The 24,130-nt window shown below is 34.4% G+C and overlaps 3 protein-coding genes and 1 pseudogene across 5 annotated transcripts; 3 read left to right on the top strand and 1 right to left on the bottom strand.

Moving 5' to 3' along the window:
* The first annotated feature begins 673 nt into the window (after positions 1–673).
* LOC120149392 lies at positions 674–1,229 on the top strand. The gene is made up of 2 exons (XM_039162190.1): positions 674–857; positions 903–1,229. The coding sequence occupies exons 1-2, from the start codon at positions 753–755 to the stop codon at positions 987–989; spliced, it is 192 nt and encodes a 63-aa protein (XP_039018121.1). The 5' UTR covers positions 674–752; the 3' UTR covers positions 990–1,229.
* Positions 1,230–4,076: 2,847 nt separating this feature from the next.
* On the top strand, positions 4,077–12,738 carry LOC120149429 (annotated as a pseudogene).
* A 1,435-nt stretch (positions 12,739–14,173) lies between these two features.
* LOC120149428 (actin-related protein 3-like) lies at positions 14,174–17,242 on the top strand. Of its 2 annotated transcripts, XM_039162215.1 has the most exons (8): positions 14,174–14,619; positions 15,435–15,581; positions 15,793–15,885; positions 16,030–16,149; positions 16,404–16,514; positions 16,617–16,742; positions 16,828–16,926; positions 17,059–17,242. In XM_039162215.1, the coding sequence occupies exons 1-8, from the start codon at positions 14,176–14,178 to the stop codon at positions 17,137–17,139; spliced, it is 1,221 nt and encodes a 406-aa protein (XP_039018146.1). In that variant the 5' UTR covers positions 14,174–14,175; the 3' UTR covers positions 17,140–17,242. The 2 variants fall into 2 exon arrangements, with proteins under 2 accessions (XP_039018146.1, XP_039018145.1); XM_039162214.1 differs by having other exon boundaries at positions 16,404–16,742.
* A 2,581-nt stretch (positions 17,243–19,823) lies between these two features.
* On the bottom strand, positions 19,824–20,282 carry LOC120149461 (red pigment-concentrating prohormone-like). 2 transcript variants are annotated; one of them, XM_039162234.1, is made up of 2 exons: positions 19,894–20,282; positions 19,824–19,863 (listed from the first exon to the last, which is right to left on the bottom strand). In XM_039162234.1, exon 1 carries the CDS (start codon positions 20,188–20,190, stop codon positions 19,903–19,905), a length of 288 nt encoding a protein of 95 aa, XP_039018165.1. In that variant the 5' UTR covers positions 20,191–20,282; the 3' UTR covers positions 19,824–19,863; positions 19,894–19,902. The 2 variants fall into 2 exon arrangements, with proteins under 2 accessions (XP_039018165.1, XP_039018164.1); XM_039162233.1 differs by having other exon boundaries at positions 19,824–19,871; positions 19,902–20,282.
* Positions 20,283–24,130: the final 3,848 nt, after the last annotated feature.

Below are 24,130 nucleotides of genomic sequence, written 5' to 3'. Positions count from 1 at the left end.
TTGGTTTCAATAGTATAACTCATAAGTAGGTTTATTAACCTATTACTAACAAGAAACCTCACCTCGAGACAAGGATGAACGATCGATTTTATATTAATATACGAACTTATAAAATTTTAGGATAGTGAAATATATTATTAATATAAAATACAAAAAAATATTTAAAATATACGATATTTTTAAAAATTTTAAAGGTACGACCGCTCCTGCCCTCGGTTTATCCCTAACTCAAGGTAGAGTGTTCCTTGTTAATGTCACCTGCTTGTCTCTAGATTCCTTCTGCTTATATTTAAAAAAATATTTAAAAATTATAAAATGATCATCTGATTATTCATATATTTTAAACTTATTTTTTTCTTTTAAAAAATTAATGACAATCGTCTGAGATGAACACGAATCTATCAACTATATATATAAAAAGAGTGTTCCTTGTTAATGTCACCTGCTTGTCTCTAGATTCTTCTGCTTATATTTAAAAAAATATTTAAAAATTATAAAGATCTGATTATTCATATTTTAAACTTATTTTTTTCTTTAAAAAATTAATGACAATCGTCTGAGATGAACACGAATCTATCAACTATATATATAATAAAATCTCATAATTAATCATTAAAATATAATTTATAGTTACAAACAACTATGATTTATCGACTATGGTGCTCTTAGCATAGATACTGCATAGATACTAAGCGCAGCACGGTAGCCTCGAAAGACCAGCGTCAACAGCCGGTGAAGCAGAGAAGACGAAAATGGTGAGAGTAGCCACTTACTTCGCTATGTCATTAGGCGCCTTCGTTTTCTGGCAATCAATGGAAAAAGTCCACGTTTGGATAGCCCTCAACCAAGACGAGAAGGTCCACCAAAACCCCTTTTTTTTCTTAATGCTGTTGTGCTTGCAGAAAGAGAGACTGGAAAGTGAAGCGGGGATTAGAAGAATGAGGGAAGAGCTGCTTCAGCAAGCCAAGCTAAATGAGCGTCTCGCGTAAATTCTGCGTTCAAGTCCTCGTCTTCTTGTTGTTGTCATTTTGTTTTAGCTCCGATTTGTTTTGATTTGACCTCAGCGGGATTGTGGTTACTGGTGAAGAACCATAATATTTCCTTTGAAAAATGAGCTGATAACCCCATGATATGTATGCCATGGACGAATTGTTTGTTTTCTTCTGCTTTATAAAATGCCTACACTGTCTGTTTTGAAATGGCTGGGTTTTCTATTTGTATTGTGTTTATTTCTCATGTTCACTTGTTTACTGAGTTCCACTATATTGATTATTGATTGCCTTTGGTAGCTTATTTTTTAGGATTTTGACTGCTGATCTCTCTTGTCGAATGAGTGACAATCAGTCTAGCTTTTGTTTTTCAGATGAGAGCTTAATTTATTTGAACTGTGATAGGAAGGGGAGAAATATAACATTGCATTTCTTCTGTGTGGAGAAATGTATATGTATATATATATAATTTACTTACTGACTGCGTTGCTCTAACTCTTCGCTTTTCATGAAATACTCATGTCTTGCTCATGTCCAACCAGGGGTTCTCCAAATACATGAAAAAACTTGCACAAGAAATGGAACATAACCGATGCTGGGTAACATAGCTTGCTGATATTGCTAATGTGCACCACTTTCTGCCTCTAACTTGATTTTTAGTCCTTACCTGAAACTAGTCAGCTTTTCCTTTGGCCACAATCTTCTTTTCCATTTTTCACACAAGCAGTATTTGAATCTTTAGACATGACAGATTCCACAAAGCTAACATTACTTATTTGATATATGGTATGTTATATCTATCGTATGCTTAGCGGAACTATCAAGTCTATCATGAAAAGTATGTGTACTGAAGAGAACAAAAATACTTGGGTTTCATCTTACCTAAAAACACATTTATATTAACATTAATATATCTATGCCTGTTGTCAAGGTATTGAAAACACATTATGATATACCAATCATATTATTTGTTTGACGTGTGGTATTACCATCAACTCCTTTGCCATAATAATTTTGTTCATTATGAATGATTGATGGGTTACTACCATGTTTAAACTGAGCATACCTTGCTGGTGCAGAATCTGGAAAGAACTTGCTAGTTCGATTTTTGTTTAACCAATTCATTCCAACTGTTAAACTAGACTGCTGTAAGTTAACTTTTAAGCTTTCTTTTCAAAGCTAATTTTAAGATTCCTTTTGGATCTCAAGCCATTTACCACTTTTTCCCATCATGATGCCTGCACAAGCATTGGATTTTGTTTTCTGTTTTACAATTAACTGACTGACCCTATGGTGAGAAGTGAGATTACTTGGGATTTTTACTTGAATGAACATGGTAATATGCCGGGGATGAGTGCGTGGACCGAGCATACCATGCTGGTGTAGAAACTGCCAAGTATATTCTAATTTGATTTTTGTTTAGGCATTTCATACCAATAGTCAAAGCAGACTGCTATAAGTTGTTTGTGTGCTTCTCTGCAGGGATGGACGGAGGGGGAGGGTGGGGCAGTCTCCCCGCCCCTGAAATTTTAAAATTATTATATATTTTAGATTTTTTCTATGTATTTTCTATTGAAAATCTGTTTTCACCCCCTGAAATTTTATGAGTTCAAGTTCGCTCCCTTAGGTGGCGTTTGGTTGGATGGAATCCTTTGGAATTGGTGGGAATTGGAATCCAATTCTACCACTTTCCCATGTTTGATTCAAGTTTTTCAAGGGAATTTGGGATTCCAATTCCCTTGTTGGAGGGAATTAAAATTTGACCATACTACCATCATCAATCTTTTGGTAACTTATTCATATATTGAATAAAAATATTTTTTTTTATTATTTCAGGTCGGGTCAGGTTTCTAATTCATATATTCCGATCGGGTCGGGTCGGGTGAAACTATATTTTGGTCGGGTCGGGTTTTTTGAGTGTGATATTCGGGTCGGGTTCGGGTTTAGGGTGGAAAAAATCGGACCGACCCAAAAATATATATAATTTTACATTATATATTTAGGAATAATTACAATAATACCTCTCTATATATATTTTTCAATTAAGTCATTGTTTTTATTAAACAAAAATATTTTTTTATTATTTCGGGTCGGGTCGGATTTCTAATTCATATATTCGGGTTGGGTCGGGTGAAACTTTATTTTGTTGGGGTCGGGTTTTTTTAAGTGTGATATTCGGGTCGGATGAAACTTTATTTTATTAAAAGGAGTATATTTTTTGAGGAAAACTTAAGACAAAAATGATAGTTTAATACTATAACGAGTCAAGAAAAAATTTAAATAACAAAGTGAGAAAATAGATATAATTCAAGCCCCGAATCATAAATTAAGCCTAACTAACAATTGTTATGTTATTGGCTAAACTCACGATATAATGCCCTCAAAATAAATAATTCACGAAATAACGTTATCCCAACATTATTTGCTGAAATAGGGCGAAATCAACAGTGTGGCCGTAGGTCGCCATGCCTTCCGGGCGACCTACGACGTGGCTTGCTCTGCATGGGACATGCACAACCCAACCATAGGTCGCCATGCACTCCCAGCGACCTCCTAGGTCGCCATGCACGCCCGGCGACCAAGGAGGTCGCCATGCACTCGGGGCGACCAAGGATTCATGCATGGGGAGATCGTGCCATGCACTCGGGGCTCGGTTCATGCATGGGGCACTCGAGGCGACCAAGGAACGGTTCATGCATGGGACACTCGGGGCCATGGAGTCCCGGCAAGGTCGCGAGCAGGCGAGCATGCAGCAGGGCATGGATGGGCGTGCATGGGCGTGCTCCTTTGGCGAGATGGGCGTGCATGGGCATGGAGGTCGTTGGCTGGTAGGTCGCAGGGCATGCATGGCGACCTACCAGGTCGCTGGGCGTGCATGGCGACCTGGTAGGTCGCCGGGCGTGCATGGCGACCTACCCCCGGTACTGTAGAGGACACCACTTGAGCAATTAATCTGACGATCCCACTATTTCGTGAAAAAAAAAATTTCAACGCACTATCAACGAGATTTTGCCTATATTTAAGGGTTCACTGTTCTTTCCAAAAAAAAAAACTACCCTTGCAACGGAAAAAACGCGGGGGGGGGGGGGATAAACTTCAAGCAATGGTCTCACCGGTCGGTGTCTCGGCGGAGCCTCTCTCTGCATCGGGACGGACCGCAGAGAAGCTGAGTCTCCCTTCTCTCCAATATAAAATGAAAACTGACTCGGAAGGCTACGATACGGAGCTCAGTCTCATCCGTAGCCAATTCTATTCCGCTCTGGAGCTCTTCCAGCAGCAAACGGCTCTCAACTTCACCTCCATCAGTGGCGTCGGTGCGGACCCGACTGTGGCCAAGAACCTCGCCGACCGCGCTATGTTCTTGGCCCACGTCACGTCGTTCTATCCCAATCACCTCGCCGAGTTCCCTTCTGATCTCGCTGCTTTTCTCAAATCATCTGCAAGGACTCTTCCATCGGGTCTTAGGTTCCACGTCACTCAAGCTCTCGTTCTATTCGTTAACCGGAAGGTGATAGAGAAAATTAGTTAGTTCTTCTTTGTTATTAATATTGAAAACGTTAAAAAAAATTCTCTAGTATTGATCTTAGATGTTCTGGTTTGACTTGAAATTTTGGATTTTGGCATTTGACAGATTATTGATATAAAAGACACACTAGCGTTGTTCATGGAGTTGCAGACACTAGATGATAGGAATTTGAGAAAATTAGCTTTTTCTCATGTTGTTCATAGTATTAGAAGAATGAACAAGAATCATAAGAACGAGGCCATGAATCGTGCCCTCCAGAATGTCTTGTTTACATTATTGCAGGTCTTTAAACAATGCCAATATTTTCAATCATAGTTTATTGTTTGGTTGCATTTTTAATATATTCTCTATATTTGTTATAGCAAGAAGGTGAAGCAAAAGCAAAAAGGTCTCTTATTACATTAAGCGAGCTTCATCGGAGAAAGGTTTGGTTTGATGATAGAACAGCAAATGCAATTTGTATGGCTTGTTTTCATTCATCTTCTAGGTATGCATGATTTCTCTATGGTTAATATCTGTTGTTTATGATGTTGAGTTTTAGTAAGTAAACTATTTGTATTTGATTTTGCAGAATAATGATTGCTGTTCTCTCTTTTCTTCTTGATTATGAGAAGATTGAAAATGATGATGAGGACACAGATGATTTAAGTAGTGAAGATGAAATCGTTAAAACACCCAAGTTGTCATCAACAAGGAGACTGCCTACAAGGTTATTTGCATCTTCTGATCCAATTTCTGTTTTTTTTTTTTTTAATTTGTACCACTCTCCTTTTGTATTAGTGCCAACTGTGAAATTTCCTAGATTCTACCATGGGCTCTACACTTTCTCTTGGCTTTTGTAGGTTTAGGATGATACCAATAAGTTTTAGTACTTGAAAGATATATGTATATATGTATATACATGACTGATGTACGTAATTTCATTGCCTAGCAGTTTGTGTCTGTTTTTATTTTTGTTTAAAGAATGGTAGATGCTTTCTATTTTCTTTATGTTACAATATATGTGGTTGGTTTTTTTTGTATTTTCAGGCACATCATAAGGGTACAACTGCTAGCAAGAAGAAAAAGAAAGCAGAACTACAGCGTGCTATTCGTAGCATGAAAAGGCAGCAACGCCCGTCATCAGAAACTAACAATAATAGTTATTATTCACCCCTTTACCATCTAAAAGATGCGCAGGTTTGACCCTTTTCACACATTTTATTAATTGCATTTTCTGTAATATTGCATTTCTTAGAAAGCTTAAAATTATGTTCTGTACACAGGGTTTTGTAGAAAAACTATTTTCTCGCCTTCAAACCTGCAATGAACGATTTGAGGTGAATGCTTTTCCTGATGCTTCGAATTTGGAAGATTTTACCCTACTTCTTGTGACAGATTCAACCATCTGTAGAAATTATACTTTTTTGTATTTCGTACCTGACTGTTTAGTTTTTTGTATTTCCTTGTGAATTGAATGTGTGACTTCAGGTTATGAAAGCTTTAGTTAGAGATTTATCTGTAGTTTGTTTTCAGCAGTCGATAAACTCTTAAATTAAATGCCTCATTGATTTTGAGTTCCCTAATGTATTTAACTTCGGGTTAAAATGATGATGTTGAAAGTGAGTTCCAGAACAGTTGGCCTTCACCGCCTGATATTATTAAATTTCTACCCTTTTCTTCAAAGATATGTTCAGGTATGATGTCTTCATTTAAGTGTTCCGTCATAAACATAAGACTTGCTCTGGTTAATACGAGCCGGATATCTTTGCAGCCTCATCGAAAAGATATCACTAATTTGCTTGCAGCAGCAGTTCAGACCTGTCATGATATGGTATTGTTTTCAATTTGATTGTTTGAATGTTTCATCATAACTTTTAGCTTTTTATTTCCCTTCTTACTTTAGCTTTCACTAGTTTCCTGCCACCAATTTGAATCTTGTTTAAGTAGGTTCCTCCTGATGCAGTTGAGCCATTGTTCAAACAAATAGTAAATCAATTTGTACATGATCGTTCACGCCCAGAGGTATTGCTTGTTACTTAAAAGCTGCTTTATAAACCATTTTTCTTTTTACTGACTGATTAAATATTTGCATGATGTTCTAGGCAATTGCTGTTGGACTGAACGTTATAAGGGAAATATGTTTGCGCATGCCATTGGTAATTATCTATGTCATTCAGTTTCTGAACCCATGGATTCACTAATACTTCTTGCAGCACTCCCCTGGACAAAACAAACACATACACAACCTTCAATCAACCCTATAAAAATCATTCAAGTATTTGATATATTTTAGGTGCTTCTGTTAAAGTGAATCAATTGTTATAAATTACCTTTTTATTTCATTAGTGCATTCGTTTATGCATGTTACATTGCTTTAAATCTTTGAAGACAATCATTTGTTTCTTGATACTAGTTGATGAATGAAGATTTTCTGCAAGATCTCGTATCGTATAAAAAGTCGCATGAGAAGGCAGTTTCAGCTGCAGCTTGCTCACTCATTACTTTGTTTAGAGAGGTATATCTGTCTCTCCATACTTTTTTGTGTGCACATTGCCTGCTTCTCTAATATTATATTTTTCCTTTTTGTGTTCATTCACCTTCACTGCATAATTCTCCACTTGTTTTATTGTGATATTTGCCCTTCACTGTTGGTTAAGAAAGACCGTGGCCGTCCAGTGGACCCTAAGGCAAAACCAAAGGCATATGGAGAAGTCAATATCCTTAGCAATGTTCCTGACATTGAATTATTGGAACATGGAGATGAAATTGATGGCAGTGAGGATGATGAAAGCAGAGATGGGGCTGCATCTATTAGTTCTGATGATGATAATGGAGGAAGTGATGATGAAAAAAGTCAATATACTGCTGATGGTTTAAGTGAGGATGAGGATATAGTGGATGAAGAAGATGCCGGGAATGACAGTATTGATGAGGATGAGAGTGATAGCGACGATGCCGACGAGGAGGAAAATGATGATGGGGATAACATTGAAACTGAGGAGATGGATGCCAAAGAGGATGACAGACTATGAAGAAGTTAGTGATTCTTCTAAGCCAGATGATGTTGCAGGAGATGGTGGGAATGAAAATCCAAAGGCAAGAAAGAGAAAATTGTTTGATTTTGAGGGTCAACTTATTGCTGCTGATACAAGTCTTCGAGCTTTAAAAAGGTTTGCAGAAACAAAGATGAGTGGTTCTTCTTCAGACTTAGCAGATGGTATTCTCTCTGCTGAGCATTTCCAAAAGATCAAGAAACTTAAGGTATGTTAAATTTGTTCTATCGGATGCAAGTCCAAGTCGATGCCGAATGTGTATCTTGTGCAGATCTATTCACTATACTTTTTATCAAAAGAACTATAGTTTGTTGCACAAGTTGACGTCTTAATTTATCTTATCAGGCTAAGAAGGAAGCAAAAACTGCTTTGGCTCAACAAGGGTTTAAGATTCCGAGTTCTGATCAACTGAGTTTCAAACGAGTGGATCCTTCAAAGCTTGAAGTATGTCTTCTCTGTCTTAACTGATAAACACATTTTTCCCAACTAAGGGCTGTTCCTTGCAAAATGCACTCACAAAGTTTTATCTGTGCTCCATAGGCCCATGTTCGAGTCAAGCTTAGCAAGGAGGAGAGACTGGCATTAGTAAAAGCAGGAAGGGGGGACAGAGCACAGTACCAGGCTCGAACTGCTATACAACAGAAAAAGGTGATTTCGGTTACTTTTACGATTTATGGGTCAATTTTCCAGGATGTTAGCAACTCACTTTAGTAAACCAATTAACCATAGCATTTGAAGTTACCGATTTTCGACTCGTTTTAGAAATCTTGGTTTACGTAAGAGAACGAGTCATTGCAGTTAAGAAGAAAGATTCGAAATTGTGGTGCTGGTTGGATTTCGTATAATCCACTAACCTATTTGTTTTGTTTCTCGTGTTGTGAATGCAGTCGCGGGTGGTCTAAGCAACCGCCAGAAGGAACACAAGAAGCTTATGCCACTTGCTGCGAAGAAAGCCAAGGCTCAAAGATCTCGACAAGAGAAAAGTAAGAAGAGGTCGCCAGGGTCGGACATTTTAAGGGCCCTAGGCAAAATAAGAGATACGGGCCCTTAAAAAATAACTTAAATTTCAAGAATAAATTTCGGTAAATGTCAAACAAATTTTTTCATTAAAAATTATACGAGTATATTCTATTACATTAACCAATATTATTTTACTAAATATATAAAGAGACATCACAATTTTCACTCAATTTACTCCTATTATGTCTTCAATCATCTCTTATAATCGTTTCTCTCAATCGAAAATTGACGCCTCTCACCTACAAAACAACATACACAAATTCTCATAAGAAACGGTTTCTTCTAGCATTTTGAGATGCAAAGTCATTGATAATAACATCAACATCAATGTTTCCTATCATCTCCTTCTCAATAGCTAATGTTGCTAAACCATTCAACTTTTCTTGTGACATTGATGACCTCAAGTACGTTTTTATTAATTTAAGTTTTGAGAAACTTCTTTCGGCTGAAGCTACGGTCAAAGGCACAATTAATAAAATCCTATAAGCAATTGAAGCATTCAGATAACAATCTGCAGAATTGACAAACTTAAGAATTTCAGTAGCGGATAACAATTCTGTCGGCAAAGTCATTTGTAAGACTTTTAATTCAGAGAAAAGATCATCTAAATCAACATCTGATGAATTGCCATGAGAAAAGGTAGAATGAAAATGAGCACAACATTCTTTCAACTCATTATCATCTAATGACTTTAACTTATTTGAATCATATAAAAATCTAAAAATACTTTCAAATGTCTTCAATTGCTCAAATCTATTCTTCGAAGAAGTAATTGCCATATCTACCACAACCAAAAAATAATTGACTCTAAATGACTCTTCAGGCGATTCAACTTCGTTATTCTCATTATTCTCTCCAAAAAAATTCTTCCTAATCACACGACGTTTTGCAGGAAAGATAGGCTCCACATCCATTTCAAGTGCAAGACTTTTAGCTACATTCATACTAGTTGTAAAGCCTTCATCTCTATATTTTTTCAAAGTAGGACATCACACCTTCTAGTTGCCTTATGGTAGTATCAATGCACATAGACTTAGATTGTAATTTCTTGCTTACCATATTAACAGAAAATAAAATGTCATACCAAATCACAACACCAAGCAAAAACTCAAAACTTGAGAGTGCATTCACCAAACTTTCAGCTTCACTTTTTGACTTTGCATCATTTTCACAAGATTCATATAATTCACACAAAGTCAATCTTATTTGGGGACATTGAAATCTAATAGCTTTGACACTTTTAATTCGACTCTCCCATCGAGTATTTGATAAATATTTCACAGTTAATCCAGGAACATTATCAAGTAAAATTTTCCATCTCTTTGTAGAACCCGAAAACAATGCATATATGCGTTGTACAACTCCAAAAAAAGAAATAGCTTTAACACAAGAATGTGCCATATCACCAAGAGTGAGATTTAAAACTATGACAAGCACAAGGCATGTATAATGCTTTTGGATTAATTTCAAGAAATCTTTTTTGAACACCTTGGTGCTTTCCTTTCATATTAGAACCGTTATCATAACCTTGTAGAATATTTTGTAGTTCATCAACATTAAGATCAAGATACTTCAAAACATTTTGTAGTTCATTAAAGAGTCCTAATCCAGATGTATCATCCACTTTTAGAAACTCCAAAAAGAACTCCTCAATTTTAACTTTGTTATTTAATATATTAACACATCGAACTATGAGGGTCATTTGTTCTTGATGGCTCACATCAGGCGTACAATCAAGAATTATGGAAAAGTATTTAGCCTCTTTAATGATCTTAATGATAGAATTTTTCACACTTTGAGACAAAAGGGAAATGAACTCATTTTGAATTTTATGTCCAAGATAATGATAATGAATTTCATGATCCTGAATGCGTCTAACATGATCTTGCATAATCACATCAAACTCTGCAATTATTTCAATCAATCCTAGAAAATTACCATTGTTATCTTGATATATTTTTTCATTAGATCCTCGAAATGCAAGATTATGTTTAGCAAGACATTTCACAACTGAGAATATTCTTTGTAACACTTGTCTCTAACGCTCTTTCTCTTTCATAATCTTTTCTTGCAAATTTTTATCGATTGTTTGATTTTTATTCAATCTAACTCTCAATTCATTCCAAGTATTCATATTAGTCATATGTTCAACACTATTTTCATGTTGTTTAAGTCTTTGGCTAATATGTTTCCAATCACTTAAGCCATCATTTGCTAACAAACTTTCATTACTAATCGATTTGAACAACTTGCAACAAAAACAATATATTTTGTCAACATTTTTAGAATAAACTAACCATTTTCTATCACTAGTCTCACCATTGCTCAACTTTATAGAATAACATGCATATGAGAAATGTCTATAATATTTATCAACAGGAAATTCAAGATCCATTTCTCTTATGGGCCCTTTTTCAACTAATATATCCCTCGCATTATTGTCAAGATTCTCCCAATTTATAGGATCATATATATTCAAATGAGGAAGTGTTTCTTCACCAATGCCTAAATTTTCAACATTTTCATCAATTGGCACATCATTAAAGTCAATTGGATCATTCACATTTTCAGAATTTCCAGAATTTTCAATATGCAAATTTTCAGTTGATTGATTCAAAGTTTCATGAGAATCAACATTTTTTAAACACAAATTTATCAAGAGCACCTTTTTGTGACTTTTTTAACTCCTCATCTCGCTTTCTTTTTTTTTCTTTTTTCACTTCCAGACAAATATTTTTTAGGCAACATCTCATCAAAGAGTCAAACACAAACCAATTCTAATAAATAAGTATAAGAAAAGAACAATTGCACCTGGATTCTTCAATTAGAATTGTAACAATTGCAGCCAAATTCCCAATTTGATAATTGACACTGTTGACATAAATATTAATAGTTATAACATGAACACCAAAATAAAAACATCAAAAAACATCAAGTAAACAGAGCCTTAGCAAATTGTATCAATCATCCATTCATCCTTTTAAAACATTTAAGTTATAACAAAAGTTTACTACACAGACAAATCATAATTTAAAACCAGAAATATATGCCAAAACTTTACTAGACAAATCATAATTTATTTTTTTTCCCCTTCATTCAAGAGAAATCAGAGAATACCAAACAATTTCTTTAATTTTTTGAAGCAACACACAAACCAGAGAATCAAGACAATACAAGAGTCTTTATCCATTCGTTTTTTATTTCGAATACAACAATAAAAACAAAATTTTATAAAGCAAAATAGAGTCAAAGAGAAAGGGGAAAGCGTTACTTGTGAGTCATCGGAGCTTCCCATCGAAGTCGGGTTCATCGGAGCTTCCCATCGGCCATCGAAGTCGGGTTCATCGGAGCAAACAGAAACCAAAATTCAGGTCTCGATTTAAGGGCGTTTTGGCCTTATTTATGTGATTTTCAATTTTGATTTGGATTAAGGTAAATAGATCGGAGTGTTTAGGAAAGTTTTAGGCTTTGATGCTGAAGGTAAATAGAGTGGTGGCCGGTGAGATGTTGAAGGTTTTGGAGAAGGCGGATGTGAGTTGCAGAGAGAAATGGAGAGAGTAAAACGACTTTTAGTGCTTATTAAAGAAATGGGGCCACATTTTATAATTAAATGGTAAGAAAAATGGTACAATAACATTCATGTCTGCCATAGTACTTATTAAATAAATGGGGCCTATTTTATAATTGAATTGTAAGAAATTGTACCGTTCATGTCTGCCATAGTGCTTATTAAATAAATGGGGGCCCTATTTTATAATTGAATTGTAAGAAAAATTGTACAATCACGTGAATGCAATTGCCATCAACTTTTAGTGCTTATTAAAGAAATGAGGACCATGTTTTACAAATGCTTTAGAATATTTATATCCATTTCTTTTTACATATCTTCTAGGGTAAAAGATAAAAAAAAATCTGAGTTTGTATCTTGTATCGACTTTCAAGAATGGGCCCCCTCCAAGAATGGGCCCTAGGCGGTCGCCCCCCACGCCTGGGCTCAGGGCCGGCCCTGGAGGTCGCATTCCGGCAAACAGCTCCGGGGGAAGAAGGCTTGGAAGCAATGATAACATCAGCACATCCAAAATACCATTTCCATGCAACATAACAAGCTGGTTAAAAGTTAAATATTTTCATTGCTATTCTTTTAAATTTCATGTTATAATATTATCTCTTCTTTACAACCACTGTGTTATAATTAGGATGGGCATGAGTCGGGTTGGGTCGGATTTTTTCGATCTGAGAACAAAGACTCTTCCACTCGAGATTCGACCTGACCCTCATGAAATAAGATTTTACCCGACTCGACCCCGACATGATATATAACTTAAAACCCGACCCAAACCGACCCAAAATAATAATAAAATATTATTTTTATTTAATAAAAACAATGACTTAATTGGAAAAAAAATATAGGGGTATTATTGTAATTATTCTTAAATATATAAGGTAAAATTATATTTTTCCTGGTCGGGTTGGGTCGAGTATTTTTTTACCTAAACCCGAAACGACCTGACTCAAACATCATATTTAAAAAACCCGACCCGACCCGACTCAAACATCATATTTAAAAAACTCGACCTGGCCCAACACAAACCCGAAATTAAAAAAATTTGACCTAATTAGATCGGGTCTAATCAAAACCTATCCGGTTCCGATCCATGCCCATCCCCAATTATAATGGCGTAAATGCTAGTAGTGTAGGAGAAATGTCGAGAGTATTTTTCACATGTTGCGGTAGGTTTTTTCTTTAATTTTTTTTATTAACAAGAAGCAATCATCCGCCAATCGGTGCTGAAATCATTTTTGGAAGAAGCAAGCATGATTATTTTGAGAACGTACGTAACCGAAAATGTTATAAAAAATATAATGTTTTTTATTGATGAAAATGTTATAAAAATTATAATATTAACATATTAATATAAAGTTGCGTTAAAATTAAAAAATGATTAAGAAAATATCATTTTAATATCACAATTAATTTTAAGCAGTGAGTGACTGTATTACAATCAAAACATAATGTAGATTAATTTTAAAAAATAATAATTGAATGATCAAAATAGAAATTAAATAACCTAATAAACAATTTACCCAAAAAAAAATTAAGAGAGAACTCGACAAAACATAATTGTTTAAGTACATACTATAAACGGAAATATGATGGATCTATCATGCATGCATGCAGACCAAGTCGTACGATGCTAAACTCAATGTCTTATCACTGCCACACATCCCCGACATTCTTGCCTCGTCTTTCTCTTCTATATATACACAGTCTGTTTGCTATGAAAAATATCAATCAACTGATAATCTCGAAGAAATGATTATGATGACAATGGAGTTTTGAAACTGTGTATTATTTATTAGACTTTCTGGGTTTGGATATGAGCTACGACGGCTATAATTCTTCCAAGAAGCTAACAACACCCTTGAAACGTCGCTGCGTATGGACCCCACTTCTCGGCCCACCGTCGTCATCGACAACGGTACAGGGTACGGTTCATCTTCTCGAGAGGAATTCATCTGTAAAAAATGTGCTCACGTTTTGTTTGTCGAAATTCCTCAATGTGTTTCGTCATCAGCTCTTTTTGTTTGTTGCAGTTATTCTAAGATGGGATTCGCGGGTAACGTGGAGCCGTGTTTTATTCAACCAACAGTCGTAGCGCTTAACGATTCGTATCTAAACCAGACGAGAGCTTCCTCGAATATGGCTAACCAGTACTCGGCGGGTGTAATGGCGGACCTCGATTTCTTCATCGGGGACGATGCACTGTTGAGATCGAGAGCGAGCAATACTTATACCCTAAGCCACCCCATTAACCACGGCCAAGTGGAGGATTGGGATGCTATGGAACGGTATTGGCAGCATTGTATATTCGCTTATCTACGTTGTGATCCTGAGGACCATTACTTTTTGCTGACCGAGAGTCCACTTACTGCTCCCGAGAATCGAGAGTACATGGGTGAAATTATGTTCGAGACGTTCAATGTTCCTGGGCTTTATATTGGTGTGAACTCTGTTCTTGCTTTGGCAGCTGGGTGCAGTACATCTAAGGTCTGTGACTCACTCTCTGTCGACCCATTTTGTTGTCACGGTAATGGTATTGTATGTCTTCATAGTTAGGATCAAGGATTTAAATAGACACCGTTATGTAAGAGTATCAATATCATCCGAAATCGTTATTACATGATTGCGATACCCGTAATCATTACAATAGTTCATGTTATGTTCGCAATCGCAATTCAAGTCTCTGATTAGGGTATCGAAAAAGTATCTCTAGAGAAAGAACCTCCAACACACAACGTTCTTTGAAAGTCACGATCTTTTTACATAGCCTCTGACATAAATAACTTCCCATAGTCAAATCTACCGTCAGCTGATTATATCCACTTAATCTGTCAACACGGACAGAGCTATTTATTAACTCGGGGGTCACTGTCCCCTGATTTTTTTTTTCTTAAAAGTAAACAAGGATAACTACCTATTTGGTCCTATATAATTTACCCCCTTAAACTAGAATCCTAGCTCCGTCCCTTTCTGTCAACTTATGAGTAGTTATTATGGCTCTACTTCTAACACCAATACTAAGAGCCACTATAAAGCCTCTCAATCAAGACTGAGAAAAGGATATGTAACCATTTCTTCCTCACTCATCTCTTTCCTACCTCGTTATGGAGACAAAATATCTTGACACTAGCCAACAACTGTCTAACAAAATATCTTGACACTAGCCAACGACCGTCTAACCACCACCCGCTGCATCTTTCCTCAACAGTATTACATGCTCTATTTTGTGTCCTTGGTTTGTTAGCATTATTTAACATCGAATTGCATGTTCGAATGTTGGATTGAACTATTGTTTTGTATAGTGTGATTTGACAGGGGTGGTAGTGGATGTCGGAGAGGGGGCTACGCGTGTTGTACCTGTTGCAGAAGGTTATGTTATTGGGAGCTGCATTAAGTCGATCCCAATAGCTGGAAAAGATGTTACTCTCTTCATACAGGAGCTCATGCGGGTTATCTCTTTTTTCACAAGTCTCTCTAGTGCTTTGATATCATTGTGTTGATGAGAAATTTTTCTTATACTAGTTGGAAGCATGATAATAACGAATGTAAAATTATCGCAAAATAAAGAACACCTAGATTTTACGTAGAAAATCTTATCGGAGAAAAACACATAGCAGAAGAGTAGAATTTTGTTTCTCATTGAATTCTTGGCCTTTGCAGGAAAGGGGAGAGAAAATGCCACCTGAGGACTCATTTGAAGCAGCTCGGAAAGTGAAGGAGATGTACTGCTATACTAGTTCTGATATTGTCAAGGTTATTGTGCTTTAAATGGATTGTGATTTTGGAACAACTATTAACCCCAGCATTCTTACCCTGCTTGAGATACTGTAATGAAGTTCATAAGTTTGGACTCTCGAATGGCGATCCAATAATGACTATTTTTTGTAACCATCTTAGGAGTTCACCAAGCATGATAAGGAACCTGCAAAGTATATCAAACAGTGGAGGGGTATCAGACTGAAGACAGGGGCTCCATACACCTGCGATGTCGGTTATGAACGATTTTTAGGCCCCGAGGTTTGTCCTACTTTTACTTGCAAAGTGATTTCTAAAGTCTAAGATTGCTGAAACTTTTGCCATTTCTTCACATCCAAACATAATTGCAAATTTGCAACTATGTTGCTGGCTGCCTTGGTGTGCAAGTTTTCCTTGATTTCCCCTAGTTTAGATTTCTTCATGGTGTTCTTTGCCATTTTCCAACTTTGTTTTTGAAGAAATGAAAACTTGAAGATTGCTTGTTGCTGATGCTTTTTCTATGTCTGGTTCGACAGGTTTTGTTTAGTCCCGAGATCTATACCAGTGATTATATAACTCCATTACCAGCTCTAGTAGACAAGTGCATTCAGTCAGCACCAATTGACACAAGAAGAGCTTTATATAAGGTGAAGTATGCATTGGCTCAAATTGCAAAATCTTGGTTCTTTGCTTTATATAACTCTTTTGGCATCTCTTCCACTTTATGCCTGCTATTTCAACTCTTTCAGAATATTGTATTATCTGGTGGATCAACCATGTTCAAAGACTTCCACCGAAGGTTGCAACGGGACGTGAAAAAGATCGTCGATGCCCGGGTTCAGGCGGCAACTGCTCTTCATGGTGGGGATATAAAAGTAAGGATTTTGTGCTTGTATTTTCATCCCATTATCATTTTACCAAAGCTCAGTGCTATTCTCCTTTTGGGGCATCATCTTGCAGGCAAAACCTGTGGAAGTTAATGTAGTCAGTCATCCAATCCAAAGATTTGCCGTTTGGTTCGGAGGTTCTGTACTAGCATCAACACCTGAATTCTTCGCTGTACGAATCTCCGATTCTAAACGAACCTTCTACTCATTGTTTCTTGCTTTTATCGATATGTCAATTGTATGATGTGCTTGCCATTACTGTTTCCATGTGCATCATTCCTAACCTTAACTTGCCAACGTGAAGGCTTGTCATACAAAAGCAGAATATGAGGAACATGGAGCAAGCATTTGCCGAGTGAATCCAGTCTTCAAGGGGATGTTTTGAGGCAAATATCCATTTTTCAGCTCGGTATTAATGGAGCCATCTCCGGTGACTCGCTATTCGCTAATTCGACTTCCGTCATGCACATCAGTTTACTTCGATGATTCCTGCTTTGCTCGGTTGACACCGTTGTTATTACAATATCTAAGAGATTCTACGGTCAACTATGTTTAACCACAATCGTTCCGGTGATCGACTTTATTCGATTGACATCGTTATCATGTAATATCTAAGAGGATGTGAATTCGATTGTGCTGAAACACAATTATCTTCAACTTAGAGATAGAAGAATATAAACTGTTTAGTCATAACTTGTAATGAAGTCTTTTTTTCCTTATTATTTCCATTAAATGTACAAATTAAAGGCTTTATAAATTATTCCTCAAACTTTTGAACATTCCAGTTTCATCCCTAAACTATGATATTCATTCTAAACTGGTCCTCAAACTTTTTGAACATTTCAATTTCATCTCAAATTATATGTATATACTAATCACATACCTTGTTAATAAAATCGTTAGGCCAAGTTATATTATTATATGTTTGAAAAAATTAGGTTAAACTATTGTTGAAATTAATTACATATTTGGATGAATTAGGGATAGAATTGGAAGATTCAAAAGTTCGGTGACCAATTAAGAATGAGAGTCATAGTTTGAGGATGAAATTAGAATGATCAAAAGTTTAAAGACTAATTTAGAATGAGAGTCATAGTTTGGGGATGAAATTAGAACGTATAAAAGTTTAAGGATTAGTTTGAAATGAGGGTCATAGTTTGGGGACATATAATACAATTAACTCGAATAATTTATTTTCAATTTCACCACTTTTATTTTTATGTTGATATATGCGGACATTAACTTTCAAATATATCAAATCAATTTTATTTCTCCGAATAACAACATCATGTTTTATGCATAAGAATTTATTATTATTTTTTTTTAAAAAATATTTTAATTTAATAAATATGAAATATTTAACAAATTAGAATGTTTTACAAAAAAATATTATTTACTTGAAATTTATATTAAGATGGATTTAATATAGCTACACGTTTATTTGAACAATTTAATATATATTAAAAATATACTTTTAATGCATATAAATTTTTTTGGATAAATTGCACTATTTGTCATCCAACTATTATTGTTTATATAAATTTTATCACTAACATTATTTTTAAATAAAAATAGGAGAAATTCTATTTATTTATTTTAGGTATAACGAATTTTAATCCTTAAATTGGAATCAAGTAAAAAATCATTAAAACATCGAATCGAGTCAAATTTAAATAAAAACTTTAAATTTTTAATTGAGTTTAGGTTATAAAAAACACAATTTTTCATAGAATTTATTTATATATTTTGTTTAAATTGGACTGTTACCTTTTATAAAATTATTTTATTTAAATGATTAAAAATATTCATGTTGTCTTATTTTGTGCGAGTTTAAACATGATATTTCTTCAAAAATGTAATATATCTTTATTTATATTTCGACTAACGTTTAAAATACTCTCAAACTATATTTGCAGTAATCATAAGAAACATCGGTCAATATAAACGAGTTAACGAATTTCGAGCATACTTAAGACCTAATTGAGATTTACATAGGATTTTACAGATTGTCCATCAAGAGTAATAGTGGTGGGATTTGAACTTGATTTTACAAGCTCAAATTCTTAAATCGCAACTACTTGTGCCAACACTCGTTGGCGATTAGGATATATCATTTGAATGATTTTAGGTCATGATAATTTTAAAATTTTTGTAATTAAATATTTTTCTCTCTCATAAAATTTTTATTTTAAATTAATGAAATCAAATTCAAACTACTTCAATTTTTATAATTTAATTACTTTTTAATACCTTATCATTTCAAAACTAATCAATTTATCCCTTCATTATTCAATCTTTACTCTGTCTCTAGTAGGGGTGCTTAATGAGTTAAGCAGTTCGAACTCGACTCGATCAAAGCTCGATAAAAACTCGACTTGGGATGACTCGACTCGAGACCTTAACGAGTTGATTCGAGCAAAGTCCAACTCGACTCGATAAGTTCGCGAGCAACTCATTAATTTTTTTTATATAATTTTTTCAGTAGTTATCTTAAAAATTATTTCATTAAAAAAATACTAATTTACTAATAGATAATAGAAAATATATAAATTACAAGTCTATTAATTTTCTAATAAACAATAAAAAAACTAAATTATTAATTAGTATTATTTTAATATATTTGTGGATTGTTACTTTGGAGTTTAGACTTTGAAATTATTTAATACACTCTTTTGATAATATTTTTGGTTAAATTTATTAATTTATGTTTATATTAAGCTATGTATAATATTAGTAGATTTTACCTATAACTAAGAAAATAAGGTAAAATTTTCGGTGAGTTTAACGAGCAACAAGTTTTTTTAACGAGCACGAGACGAGCAAAAATTTAACGAGATTAACAAGCAACGAGTCGAGTTGAGCAACAAAATTTTTTAACGAATACGAGTTCAGCACTGTCCAATTCGCGATCGAATCGCACAATAATCACCCCTAGTCTCTGGGTATAAATTTGCATGACAATACGAGAAGAACAAATTATTAAAAAGTAGAATAAAATAAAAAGGCGATAACCTTTTAAAATGAGTCTCTCCATTTCATTCCTTTATTCATAAATTAAAATTAGGCAAATCATAGAATAATTAATAAAGGCAGCCTTTTCCTCGTACGATAACTATAAAACTCGCTGCAGCCTTTGGCGAAAACATGTTTAGAACATGAAGTAGAAAGCAACGGCGGCTGCTCCGACGCCGGCGACGGTCGAGACCTCGAGCGTAGCACCTTTGCTGGGACTAGGTGCAGAAGCCATAGAAGGTGGAGAACTACCACCTGCAGCAGCTCCAAGTGCACCTGCGGGAGATCCAGGTGCACCCCCTAAACCGCCATCAGCACCGCCGGGTGCGGAGGCCGGTGAACTGCTGGCCTTAGAGCCGGCGGCAGAAACCATGCCGACGAGGGCAATCAAGACCAAAGCAAGAACAACGTTTTGGTGTGCCATTTTTGGTTAGGGTGCTGATCAAGGAGAAGTAAAAGATAGAATGAAAATGGAGAAATGCAGTTTTTCTCTAAGGTAATTTGTTCTATTAACGATAGAGAATCACTGCACATTGAAAAAGGGTAATGCGAGCAATTTATATAGACATTTAAATTCTAAATTGAGGACTTTTAGTTGCACAATTCAAGGAATGCTTGTTAATTGGTAGTAGTTAAATAACACGACTTAAAATAAATTAGGGTACACAAATGGTCCCCCGATTATAGAATATTATTTTATTAAGTCATTTGACTATTAAAAGTTACAAAATAATCCTCTGACTGAACAGTGTTGCTTTGTTGAGTCCCTCGGCTATCAAAAGTTACAAAATTATCACCAGACTATTCACTATGTTCTAAACTCGTATTTTTCCGTTAAAAAATTGATGGTATGATGACCTAAACGTTAACTTGTTGTAATATGATAAAATTTGATCACATAGTCTCAAACGGCTATAACATCCCAGTCGTAGTGTTAACTTCCAACTTAGACAACCACTGACTTTTTAATGGAAAATGACGAGTTTGGAACATGATAAATAGTCAGGTGACCATTTTGTAACTTTTAATATCCGAGGGACTCAACAAAGCAACACTCCATAGTCGAATGATCATTTTGTAACTTTTAATAGTCAATGGACTTAACAAAGCAATATCATATAGTCGGGGGACTATTTATGTTCTTTACCCTAAAAGAAATTACATGAATGAAATAGATTAAATTTCGGATTTTTTAGTTAATTTTTCCTTTAATTTATATCTAATTAAATCCTCAATATATATATATATATATATATATATATATATATATATATATATATATATATATATATATATATATCAATATTTCATTTGAAATAAGGTCTAAACTAATTACAATTCAAATGATTTGGGTTCGTTTGAGAACAACAGAAATAAGACCATTAACGTTAATAAACATTTCAATCGAAGTTAGGGCTAAATTAAATACAAATTAAACAATAGTGTTGTGTTTGTTTGAGCATAATAAATCATAGGGACTTATTTAACAAAAGTAGCTAATTCAATGGTTGTTTCAGTATTTTATCCATATATATTTATCAAGGGTTGTATTAAACTTCTGGTTTTTCTCGGTCAAGATCAATTTATTAGGAACATTTTCGTCCATCGCTGGAATCAAATCTATAAACATCTTTATCTATTATTGATGTATAATTATAACTGAAATTTTATTTATAAATAATTAAATCGGAATTCATTTACATTATATAAAACTAATAATTTTTACACTAACGTATAGTCATTAGATTTAAATAAATAAATAGCTTAAATTTAATTAAAATTTATAACACATAAATATCTTTTAACCCATAGTAAATTAATATTTATTTTTACCTAAACCCTAAATCCTAAAGTCTTAAATCCTAAAACTCCTATCCTAAATCTCAAACTTTGAACCCTAAACCACAAACCCTAAAATCTAAACCACAAATCATAAACCCTAACCTTAAAAAGAAAGAAATAGTATTTTCATTTGAGTTAAAGAAATATTTATTTACAGTTTATAAATTTTAATTAAATCTAAGCTATTTATTTATTTAAATCTAATGGCTATAAAATGAAGTAAAGCTATTAGTTTTAATAGTGTAGGTGGATCCTAACCGATATATATATAACAAAAACTAATCATTTTATGTTTAAATTATCAAACATATGCCATAATATTAATTGTTTAATATATATTGTAACTCCCTTTTGCTTAGATCTATTTTAAAAGAGAAGAAAATACTTGCGTGGAGGCACTAATTACACTTTGTAACAGTCGTAGATAGGGTTGAAAATGAGACGAGACATATCGCGAGTTATTCGAGATCGACTCGATCAAGGCTCGATAAATACTAGGATCGAATGGACTCGACTCGAGTTCTTAACGAGCTGAAACGAGCTACTCGATATTCGACTCGAAAAGCTCGTGAGCAGCTCGAAAATATAATATATTAAGATTTTATTTAAAAAAATAAATTAATAATAATATTAATATTTATGTATTGATTTTTTTAAATACAGTAAGATTTCATGTATTTAAGGTTCATGTTCGAGTTCGAGTTCGAGTTTGAGGCTTTAATCGAGTTAAGTTTAAGAATTTTTTTCTTCATTTCGAGTCTTTTCGAGCTGCTCACGAGCTTCAGTTCAAGATTTCGAGTTCGAGTCGAGTTTGAAAATTTTAAGCTCGCGAGTTTTCGAGTCGAGTCGAGCTCAGCAATACTCGAGCTCGACTTGGCTCGTTTACACCCCTAGGTAGTTAAAACAATATTTCGCCATTCCCCCTCAACTGCAAGATTAACAGTCGTAGCAAGACTATGTAACTCAGTCAAAACCAGTTCATAAATACCACCCGAAGAGGTAGTTAAACCACCAAGGACCGATCCAGAAGCATCACGAGCAACAACACCTACTACTGTCATTCGAAACGTTGGGTTGTAAGCACCATCGACATTAATTTAACAAACTGTCTACCTGGCGGTCTCCACCGATTGGGATCGTTGACACAGTGCCTGTTGGGGAGTTGTTGTCCCTGAGCACTAAGGAAATCATTGTGTAGAGCTTCAACATTGACAACAATCACCCTGCTGTAGTTGTTGGTGCTCGAACCCGTGATCTCTAAGAACAACAACAATTTCTTTAACCACTGAGATAAGTTAGTTCGTGCTAAAGATTGATTTTTTATGTAACATTAGTGTTTGGTACACTCATAAATGTGACTAACAAGTCTATAACAAGAGTGACAAAAATTAATATCAATATTCAAATCAATATGTATAATATGTTTGAATAATTATAAATTAAATTGATATAAAGTACAATAGAATAGAAAATCACACACAACGAGATTTAAATCTAAAATAAAAATGATAAAATTTGAATTCGAATTCTTATAAAATTAACGTCTAAATCATATAAACAAATTAAATAAAGATCTGATCGATATGATATAAAATGACAGAATGTTAACAATAATGTGATACAACTACTGGGTTGAGATTATAAAAACTTAACACAACTAAATAAGAATCTGATCGATATAATACAAAATGACTCAATATTAATGATAGTATGATATCAATATTGGATTAAGATGATTGTTCTTATAATACATTTTTATAATATCTTTATGAATTAATCAGTTAATATATCGGTAGTTGGAAAAAAATAAAAGGATAAATTGTACATTTAGTATCTAAACTATCAGTTTTGGTTCGTTTTAATACCTGAACTTTTTTTTTTCAAAATCATACCTAATGTTTAGTTTTTGTTTTATTTTAGTACATTCGTTAAAAATTTAACGTTAAATTTTGAAAAAAGTTGAAAGTTTAGGTACTAAAACGAACCAAAAATGATAGTTTAAATACTAAACACGTTAAATTTTAAATGTGGGTACTAAAATGAAACAAAACTAAATATTACATATGATTTTGAAAAAATTAAAAGCTTAAGTACTAAAATAGATCAAACTTGATAATTTAAGTACTAAAACAGATCAAACTTGATAATTTAAGTACTAAAACAGATCAAACTTGATAATTTAAGTACTAAACACGTAATTTACCCAAAAGAAAAATAATCTTAACGAATAAACATTGTATTCAATATGCACCAATCCATTTCATTTATTCATTAGTAGTAAGTACTTTATACAAATCTCAACATAATTTATAAAAGGCAACCCTGCGGCATTCTTAGACGCAATTAAAATATAAAATAGCCAGCAACGGCCGCCGCTCCAACTCCTGCAATAGCCGAGACCTCAAGTGCGGCACCACCGCCGGGACTAGGGGCCGAAGCTTCAGAAGGAGAACCAGCGCCGCTTAAAGAGGAACCATGTGAGCCTGCAAGGCCGCTAGCGCCGCCGGGTGCGGGGGCAGGTG

The sequence above is a fragment of the Hibiscus syriacus genome, unplaced genomic scaffold (genome assembly GCF_006381635.1).
Source record: "Hibiscus syriacus cultivar Baekdansim isolate YM2019G1 unplaced genomic scaffold, ASM638163v2 tig00111005_pilon, whole genome shotgun sequence".
In the NCBI taxonomy this organism is placed as follows: Eukaryota; Viridiplantae; Streptophyta; class Magnoliopsida; order Malvales; family Malvaceae; genus Hibiscus; species Hibiscus syriacus.
The sequence above is the reverse complement of the archived record's forward strand: the minus strand, read 5'-3'. Positions and strand labels throughout refer to the sequence as shown.

Coding starts and splice junctions, on each gene's coding strand:
- LOC120149392 (XM_039162190.1), top strand. CDS start 753: ATGGTGAGAGTAGCCACTTACTTCGCTATGTCATTAGGCGCCTTCGTT. Junction 858..902: donor CCCTCAACCAAGACGAGAAG/GTCCACCAAAAC, acceptor TTGTGCTTGCAG/AAAGAGAGACTGGAAAGTGA.
- LOC120149428 (XM_039162214.1), top strand. CDS start 14,176: ATGGGATTCGCGGGTAACGTGGAGCCGTGTTTTATTCAACCAACAGTC. Junction 15,886..16,029: donor CTAGTTCTGATATTGTCAAG/GTTATTGTGCTT, acceptor TAACCATCTTAG/GAGTTCACCAAGCATGATAA. Junction 16,927..17,058: donor CAACACCTGAATTCTTCGCT/GTACGAATCTCC, acceptor GCCAACGTGAAG/GCTTGTCATACAAAAGCAGA.
- LOC120149461 (XM_039162234.1), bottom strand. CDS start 20,190: ATGGCACACCAAAACGTTGTTCTTGCTTTGGTCTTGATTGCCCTCGTC.